This window comes from Montipora foliosa, chromosome 2 (assembly GCF_036669935.1).
Source record: "Montipora foliosa isolate CH-2021 chromosome 2, ASM3666993v2, whole genome shotgun sequence".
Classification (NCBI taxonomy): domain Eukaryota; kingdom Metazoa; phylum Cnidaria; class Anthozoa; order Scleractinia; family Acroporidae; genus Montipora; species Montipora foliosa.
In genome coordinates this window covers 27,984,791-27,994,790 of record NC_090870.1, presented here as the reverse complement: position 1 = coordinate 27,994,790, position 10,000 = coordinate 27,984,791, and the positions used below count along the sequence as shown (strand labels likewise).

Genomic DNA, 10,000 nt, shown 5'->3' with positions numbered 1-10,000 from the left:
TGCAATTATCTTTCTGTCACAGGGACTGCTGAAGTTTCCTCAATATTAGAACAGAGAATTTTAGGATCAGCACCAAAAGCTGAACTAGAAGAAACCGGTCGAGTGTTGTCAATTGGTGATGGAATTGCTCGTGTATATGGACTTAAAAACATTCAGGCAGAAGAAATGGTAGAGTTTTCCAGTGGCCTCAAGGTGAGGTTTGAGCTTGTTGAATCTTGTTCAAGACAAGCCCACTTTAAATCCTGGGTTTGAAAGAATCTGTCTTTTACCCATTTATCCCTGAAGTGCCCCCTTTTGAGTTTCGTAGTCGGGACTGAAAGGTTCACAGAAAAAAGTAACCGGTGCTATTTGTTGGCTATTCTGGCTTACTGAAATCACTGGATGCCAAGCAGAATACTTCATGGTTATCTCATTTGTTTTAGTCAGTCAAAAGGGCAAAAAAACTGATCAAAATAATTGAGATTGTACACACTATGAAACTCTTTGTCTTCACTTAAAAGTTCCCCATGTGAAAACAATAAAATGGAGGTTGCCTATACTTGTACACTGCATATTACTTTAATGGTAGTATAACTTTATTAATGTACAGTTATATTTGAGGCTCATGTTGCTAAATGCAGCAAATTGGCACAACATCAACTCAACATTGTTAGGTCCTTGTGGATGTCAAATGTGATTGATGGCCCATTCTGTCAAAAGTGTGTAGCAACTCAGGCAACATTTCCCAGATTTTTTGTTGGTATGAGGCATTATGCAGAGTTCATGTACTGTACATTGCTTTGTGTTTGCAGGGCATGGCTTTGAACTTGGAGCCTGACAATGTTGGTGTTGTGGTGTTTGGAAATGACAAACTCATTAAAGAAGGTGATGTTGTTAAGAGGACGGGAGCAATTGTGGATGTTCCTGTTGGAGAGGGAATGTTAGGAAGAGTTGTGGATGCCTTGGGTAATCCCATTGATGGTAGGGGACCACTAGGTGATGTTAAGCGTGCCCGTGTGGGTATCAAAGCCCCCGGCATTATACCTCGCACATCTGTGAATGAACCTATGTTGACTGGCATCAAGGCTGTGGATAGCTTGGTTCCTATTGGTCGAGGACAGCGTGAACTCATCATTGGAGACAGACAAACTGGGTGAGTTAAAATAGAGGATATTACATGGCCGCGCGGGGATACGAATTTTATCTTCGAGTGCTGCAAGTATCTCTCACGAGTGAGCGAAGCGAATGAGTGAGAGATACTTTAAGCACAAGAGGATAAAATTCGTATCCCCAAGCGGCCATGTAATGTTCTGTTTATTATATAATTTATATATTGATGAAATGTCTAGATTTAAAACAACTTGTTTTATTCATTTTCGAAATGATGAAAAATTGTTCACCAAACACTAAAACATGCATCTTGTGTAACATGAAACAAGATATGAAAGTTATGAAAAACAAATCATGATAATGTAAAATTTGCAATAAAAATGTTAATGTAGTCTAGAGAAGAATTATATTTAAGCACAAAAGTATCGTACGATAAAGAGGAAGCTCGCGTGTTCGTTACCATGACGACAGCGATATCCTCACATGTGAAAGATAAAAATGATACGTTCACTGTGCGCGGTGAAGATATTATTTTTTAGTAAAGGGAGAAATCCTGGTATTTCATCAATATCTATATAATAAATTAATTTACTATTGCCAATAAGAATTGGTACCATTTAATCATTTTTGTGCTCAAAGTACATTATTACGCAAAGCCTTCCTGTCGTGTGCTACAGTGCCGCTTTGATGTGTGGCTGCAATACAAATGGTATTAGTGTGGCAACCACCCAGATTATGGGTCCAGTTCCTGGCCTGAGTTGAAACCTGAATTTTTAACCAAACCCACAACTTTTGTTTCATTGGTAAATTAAAATTACCTCATGACCTTTTATAAACTATTGCTGAAATATATTTTTAGAAAAACTGCAATTGCTATTGATACGATCATTAACCAGAAGAAATTCAATGAGGGAACAGATGAAAGTAAGTCTTGAAGTTTTTCTCTTCCTTAAAGTACATTGTTTCTCTTTTATATGAGTATACTGAATTTCTTTTTAGTATATTAAATACTCTTTCTTAATTTTTGAAAGTACTTGTATGGTTTTCAATAGGTTAGTTCAATATTCTCAGGAATCTTTTTACATTGTAGATGTAAATTTTAGTTTTTTCTGTGTTAGCCTTTATTTCATACTTGTGGCTCAGTGTCTTTCCACAGGAACAAAGAATTAGCCAATTAGCACACATCTTGTTCACAATTTAAGAAACCAGTAACTTTGCAATGCAGACAAGTTACTGGTTGTGAAGAAAGTTTTGGTAACACTTAAAAAAAGTGTAAGGTGGTCATCCAGGGTCCAAAATTGCACCTGCCTGGTCACCAATGCGACTAAAAATTGAGTGCTGGTGACCAGAATTTCACAACTGGTCATCAGCGGTCAACCTACTATTGCACTGCTATTTTCATTGCTATTGGTAACTTTTATGTCCAGACAAACTGTTTGACAATAAAGTTCAGAGCCATTTGGCAACAGGTGTCTTGCTTTTTATCCTGCCGAAAAAAAAAATGTTTTTTTTAAATAGAAATGAAAGGAGTTTTCCTGTTAATTACCTCCATAACATTCCGCAGTGGCCATGTTTTTTTTTTTTTGGTATTTTCTCTTAAAATACATACCATGGTTATTCAGTGATAAGGCGCACGGTTTTTTCAAGAAAATCTGTCTTTGGGTGGCAAGTTAGTGCTAAAATTGGGGTGCATCTTATAGCCAAGTATTTTTGTGCAACAAAATCTTAAGATCACAATTTGAGAAGAACTTGCAGTTTAAACAACACAAGAAAAGGACACTAGTTGTCAATTAAAAAAGAGAATAGTGCTTTTAGAGACCTTTAAGAACACTAAACGACTTCAAGAGAGAAGCAAACAAACGGAAATTTGCATATATGCTTTTAAGCACATGCTCAGTAACGTGATACCCACGACAACAATACAATCGTCCGAACCTTGTTTCGAATTCCGAGAATTGTGTTTGTCGCTCGCATGAAAAGTTTCTTCTCTGAACAAACAGTGTGGAGATAAAACATACATGTACCTTCTTCGTTCATGCAGCCTTTCTTGTGCACTGAAATTTGCATCCTTGATGGCGTGTTGATATTCAGCTGTCGAAGACCTTTAAATAAGACTTTCGGTGGGAGTTTTTCGCCATTCGCTTTCGCTTTCGCTTGAAGTCTGAAGTCTGAACTCTGACTATTAATTTTTTATTAAGTCGGAAGGTTCAAATAAAAGTGTATGCGTTGTATGTTTATCATTTCAGATGTCAACTTTTAGCTTTTCTTTTTACGTATTTCATATACATGTATCATTAAATGCGTGACATTTTCACTTTGTTTACGTTAACAAAAAGAGTTCGCATGCCAATTGTGTAAGGATAATTGTTCTCAATTTGATAACTCTCAATTTTTGGTGCATCTTATAACCGAGTATTTTCGCGTTATTTTCAGTTTGAGAACTTAGCTTGATTAAATTGCTAAGTTTGGGGTGCGTCTTATAACCAAGTGCGCCTTATAACCGAATAACTACAGTATACACCTCAGTAAAGAGGTTCAAGGGACTGGTGCGAGGAATGTAGCATGGGGCATGATGGCTTGTGTGCGACAGAATGTGACTTGTGTTTCTGTGGCTGAAATTTTCAACAAACTACAGTATAAGGGGCAGATGGATTTCTATATAATTTTGCATTCGAGGTTGGACACATCTTCTCTCCAAAAGGTCCGCTTTCATTAAAATGAAAGTGAAAAATACACTTACAGCTGTACACAAGACCGTGCAGTCGTTTCTTTCTGGTATCCTTAAAAATGCCAAAACATGCATTTTTCAGGCGAAAATTTTTATCTAGTTGCCAGTTGGTGCCCATTTAAAGTGCTACTACCACAAAGTTTGAATCTTTCCTATCAAAACCAATTTAAGGCATCAACATCTACATGTAGTATGTACAAAAAGAATGCTGTTTACTATTTTCAAATATCTCTTTTTGTTCCAGAGATATTCAAGTTTTTAAAATATGTAGATTAGGCAATTTTTGCAATGGACACCCAAATTTTTTATGGAAGGGTCCAGAGGACCCTAAAATTTGAAAACCTAGATACATCTCTGTGTTTGATATGGTACACTAACCTTGCTGTTAAGTGATAGTGTTGTAGTGTCAATCCTTCCAATAAGAACGTTTCTTTCAATTGTTTAAACTGGTTGAGCCACCTTTAATACAAATAACAATGGCCAAATGCGTTGAAAAGATTTACTAGTTTGCAAAAGTGTTGGTTTTACTTTCAAACACATTGACTCTTGTTTCGCTTATCTTTGAGTGGTACTGTATCTCCAATATTTCCAAACGGTAAGCAGCATATTTAATCTGCATAAAAGGGTGAAAAGGAACTGTTACAAATCTTTCCTCAGAAAAGAAGCTCTACTGTATCTATGTTGCCATTGGACAGAAGAGGAGTACAGTTGCCCAGCTTGTTAAAAGATTAACTGATGCTGGTAAGTAGATTCACTTTATACGACTTAAAGTGCCTATAGATCACCTCAACACAGTTTTTGAATTTATTGACTCTTTTTTTTTGCTAACAGTACCAGTGTAGTTGTCTTACCCTAACATTCTTTTCACCTAAGTGTTCTCTGAAATGATTAGACTTGTTCAGTTGGTGACAATATCCCCTTGTACTGCATCATTCAAAGATTGAATGATGCTCTTGAAGGTAGCGTACCTCTCAAGCCGAAATACTAGCAGCTTGTTGTTTGAAAATCAGGCTAACACTCACAACAAACTATGTTTTCCATTACCCTGTGGTCATTTTTTTCATTCTTGTTTTGAAAAATAGATGCCATGAAGTACACTATTGTTGTAAGTGCTACTGCATCAGATGCTGCCCCCCTGCAGTACCTTGCACCTTATTCTGGCTGTGCCATGGGAGAATTCTTCAGGGACAATGGAAAACATGCTCTTATTATCTATGATGACTTGTCAAAGCAGGTATCTTCATATGAAATAGCCTTTGAAAAAGTACTAATTCAGGAGCTTGATGAAGGGTTAGGGTTACTTTCCAAAAGGAAAAACAATGACCTGCAACAAGTGACCTGTGTTTTAGACCTGCCGCAATTGAAGACTTCTTTCAAACAATGTAGTGAGCGCCAGAATTTCAAAACGCAGCATTACAGTAAGGAAACTACAAAATTTTGGATCTTTTTAAACCTGTTTTAATAAACTTAGCTCAAATGTAGTGTTTACTACATGTGTTATCTGTGGTTATTGTCTGTTAATCCACATAAGTTTTCTCCCTTATGAAAAAGGGTTTCAAAGACTTTGTTAAGTGTTAATGCTCAAAATTTCTTTTTTTTATCCTTTTCCTTTGTTTTGTCAAGAAAAGAAAGTCATTTACCCTTCCTACACCTTATGTGCTAATCAACAAGGACAACTCTAGCATTCAACAAAAGTATAGGTTTATTGAAGATTTTCAACTGAATAAACAGGGAATGTTTCTGAGTCACCCCCAATTGGGTGTGGTGATTGTGCTACTTGTCACTGTACAGTTCAGCTATCAAACAACAGCATTGATACCTCTTTAATTTCACGAAAATAATTAATACCTCCTTTGTTAGAGGTCACATGTCATCTGACCTGCCTTGTGTTTCTTTGATTCATTTTTCGCATTGAAGTCTAAGTAAAGCACCTATTTCAAATAGTGCTGATCAACAGTATTTCAGTCTGAGCACCCATTTTAAAGCGGTTAGCTTTCAATAACTGCATGGCTGTCATTCATAATCATTCTAAGAAGACTCCCGTATGAATAGCAAACATAGGTCGGTGTACGGAAAGGAACTTGATTTAAGTGTCCAGTTGTTCTAGTGCTGGAGCACTAATTGGGGACACCATGAAATGAAATTAACAATTAGTGCAAGTCAAGTCTAATGTTGGTTTTTGAGGAGAGGGGAAACCAGAGTACCCAGCGAAAACCTCTCGGTGCAGAGTAGAGAACCAGCAAACTCAACCCACACGACACAGTCTCTGAATGGAACCCGGGCCACATGGGAGGGAGGTGAGTACTCTCACCACTGTGCCATCCCTGCAACCCCGTATGAATAGCCACTGCCATTATTATTGATGTCAATCCAGTTCTTTCAATAAGAGTTGACATATGTTGTACATGTACAGAGTACATGTAGCTTTAAGCACTTCCAATCTTAAAATTCATTGTACATACATGTAATTATAGATGATTAAAGATAATGTGGTGTTAGCTGTCTTGAATTGTCCAAATGGTGTGTTTCTAGTAAACAGCCATGCAGCAGCAATCTCTGAAAAACTTGTACAGCATGGTGCAGTGATTATGTGTTAATTTGAACTAAAGCCATATTCTTTTCTGAAGTCCTTGAAACTAGCAGAGGGGTGAGATGGCATCCATTCCTGTCATGATTAGTAGTAAACATAGCACATTAAATTTTAATTGCTAGTTCTGTCTTTGCACAGGCCGTTGCCTACCGTCAGATGTCCCTGTTGTTGCGAAGACCTCCTGGCCGTGAAGCTTACCCTGGTGATGTGTTCTACCTTCACTCTCGTCTCCTAGAGAGGGCAGCCAAGATGAATGATGACAACCTTGGAGGCTCACTTACGGCACTGCCAGTTATTGAAACTCAGGTCAGACAAACAGAAAGTAAAGTAGCACAGTATTACCAAAGTCAGAGTGCCTTATTGGTATTGTGGGCACACTCTGTCTTTTAAATTTTCATTAGTGTATCTGTCAACCATTTGTACATTGCAGGGTAGAATAAGACATTGGTATATTATGTGCGTATTGTTCAGACGAGAACAGATGAAATTCTAAAAGATAATTTGAGGGTGAAAATTTGTTCAAGAATGTCATCATAACGTGATCATACTGTAGTGCAATAATTTAATTTGTGTGTTACTGCTTTTTCCTGCCACTGTAGCTATGACACACGAAAGATGCATGTTTCTCTCCATGAAAAAAGGAAATCCACAGTTTTTGTGTCCTAGAACCATTTACTGTATTTATGAGTGCACTGCAGTTAGTCTGTGTCATCTACCCCAGAAGATTGTTAGGATCAACACCTTGGCCTTACAAAAGCTACAGATGTAGCAATTGTAGTTTTTAGGCCACACAAAAGAAAAAATTCTCAAGTTGTGCATACTCTGATGTATGACAGTATGCAAATTTCAGCCGTGAAACAAACATGCAAATGTGCGTAAAAATATTGAATTCCCTTTGACTGAGGGGCCAAAAGCGATGGGGTTGTTTTGTACACTGTAATACTTGTGGACTCAAAATAATTTTGTTGTGTAAAGATTTTGGATAGACAAAGCCTGTTGGGTTTTCCTGACTTTCCATCATGTGTCGTGTAGTCTGAATTTTAATATGCCGTCTCGAGACAAACGAAAACAAATGTTGATTTAAACGACAACTGTACTGTATCTCTTCCCTTGCCAAACTGCTTACGATTCACATTTCCGTGTTTCCTGAGAGCAAAGTTAAGTCTTTTTTTTAATTGGCACACACCAGCGAGCTGTGTGTGGGCTTTTCAGTCAACAATGACTAGACGCTTTTATGTCTGCTAAAATGCGTGTTTGTTATGCGTCTGGAGCTTTCACAAACACATCCAAATGGCCAATTAAGGAGGCTCGAAAGGGTTTTTCGTTGCTAGTGTTTGTGAAACGATGGAAGATATTTCATAGTGTAGGAAAACTATAAATATCTTTGCAACTCTATTGTTGGGTAATGCTTTATGACGTCATATCGGTTACCATGGCAACACGTCTAAATTTCAGTTTGTGAAAATTATCTGAAAAACAAAGTCGGTGACCTACCTTTTTTTATTTCTTTGTGGGAAATCTCCCTAAGTTCGTTAACTTCTTAGAGAGTATGACAAAAAGTTATCTGGTAGAATTTAAGATACATTGAAAATGATATAATAACCAAATCAATGCGCGCGCTCTGATTGGTCAATCAGCTATAGTTTATTGTGCCAGTAAACTCAAGCAATAGACCACAGGTTTCTATGGTTTATAGGCATGATAAACCACTTGGAATGTTGGAAGGACACTCGAAGAAGTCGTAAATCACGAGCCGCAGGCGAGTGTTTTACGAATTCTTCTCGTGTTCTACCAACATCCCGTGCGATTTATCAGCCTATAAACCATAGAAACTTGTGGTCTATTGCAGAAAATTGTACTAGATAGCTTTCCCCGAAACTTTTTCATTTGAAGTGCCATCGTGAATGATACATGCATGCAAAAAATCAAGGTAGGTCACCAAGCAAAATTTTGAGATAAAGGCAGGCTCTATTTCCGGTTCGCGCGATTTTATGCCTATTTTCACTTCCGGTGTGTTGCTCGCACTAGTTTTGATAGAAATTTGATTCATTCAGCTGAAGCGTGTTTCTAAGTTATGGCGTGTGTAGGTTACGCGCGCACAGCAAAAGACCCTTTCGAGCCTCCTTAAGATCGCGCGCGATTCCCAATTTGATGTGCTTACAGATTTTTTTAACTAGCGCGCAACTCGATTCGCGTCTCGCGCGAGGCTGGTAACTTACATTTGAGCGGCACTGTGATTTCTCTTCCTTGTATTGTCAGGAATGTTGTAGGCATGAGTGTATGTTTTAAGTGTGATCTATGTTCTGGATATTTTTTAGTCAGTTTCGGCCAAAAAAAAAAAAAAAGTGGTATACAGAGTATTTCACGGGTAAAATTTGATACCACCAAGTTAGACAAACACTTGTACAGTCTCAGTAGAATCATTTGAAGTTAAATAATTATTAATCTACCAGCTTATATGGATGTAATTTGGGTGCTGAGGTTAAGTTGGAGGGACAAGAATTTGGTTGCTAAATCATTTTTTCCATACATTTGTCTTAACATTTTTGCTGCTAGGTTACATGTATGTGGGGTTATTGTCACCAGTTTTTACATTCATTCTTTTGTTGTCTTAATTTGTTTGTATACAGGCTGGAGATGTATCAGCATACATTCCCACAAATGTGATTTCCATCACTGACGGTCAAATCTTCTTGGAAACTGAGCTCTTTTACAAGGGTATCCGACCAGCTATCAATGTGGGCTTGTCTGTAAGCAGGGTAGGGTCTGCTGCTCAGACTAAGGCCATGAAGCAGGTAAAGTACATTCTTATGTTGGACTTTATACTTTACATGTAACTTGGCTGTTGAATGATAATTATGTGAAAACATGCTAGATTGTAAGGGAGGGTAGCGTAGAGGAGGCATCTAATTAGATACACATCCAATTTTGAGGCCTTTGTGTGGTTGTACCGTATTCAAATCCATCTCAGACTGCTTTCTGGATTTGTCGTTGAATATCCTTACTTGAACTATTTATTAATAGCAACCTGTTCCCTACTGCCAGTTTAAGTTTTTTAACCATTCTTAACCATTAGTGTGTCAAGAGGTTATGGAAAAGGACCGTTTCTCGAGGGTCTTGAAACTTTGCTGGTGTATTTTAGGGACCAAACCGGGGCGGTCTCGAGAAATGAAACTGTTCTTTTGAGTCTTGTAAATTTGTTTGAAAGGCCAGCTGTCTAAAGTTGGGGGATCTTACTTTCACATTTGCCATTTCAGACCTGGAATGAAAGGGAAAGGAACTTTTGTAGCCTTCTAGTGCTGGAGCACTAATTGGGGACACCGTGAACTTAACGCAAATCAAATCAAATGTTGGTTTTCGAGGAGAGGGGAAAACCGGAGTACCCGGGAAAAAACCTATCAGTGCAGAGTAGAGAACTAACAAACTCAACCCACATATGACCGCATTGGTGTTAAAAAAAAAAAAAAAAAAACAGGCCCCAGGTTACCTGTTACCTGGCGTAACCGTGACAACCTTATGAAAAACATTCACCATTTCAGAATTGTTACGTTTTTTCAATTGTGGTTGGATTGTCCAGTGAAATTGACTTGGTA

At 37.9% G+C, this 10,000-nt stretch overlaps 1 protein-coding gene across 1 annotated transcript in view; it reads left to right on the top strand.

Annotated features, from left to right (window-relative positions):
• The window catches only part of LOC137992791 (ATP synthase subunit alpha, mitochondrial-like), a 12,915-nt gene that overhangs the window by 1,155 nt on the left and 1,760 nt on the right, over positions 1-10,000 (top strand). Inside the window, exons 3-9 of the mRNA XM_068838311.1 lie at positions 23-192; positions 792-1,132; positions 1,949-2,013; positions 4,475-4,558; positions 4,900-5,051; positions 6,546-6,713; positions 9,038-9,202. Of these exons, the coding sequence (XP_068694412.1) occupies positions 23-192; positions 792-1,132; positions 1,949-2,013; positions 4,475-4,558; positions 4,900-5,051; positions 6,546-6,713; positions 9,038-9,202 (1,145 nt within the window). The remainder of the gene's footprint in view (positions 1-22; positions 193-791; positions 1,133-1,948; positions 2,014-4,474; positions 4,559-4,899; positions 5,052-6,545; positions 6,714-9,037; positions 9,203-10,000) is intronic.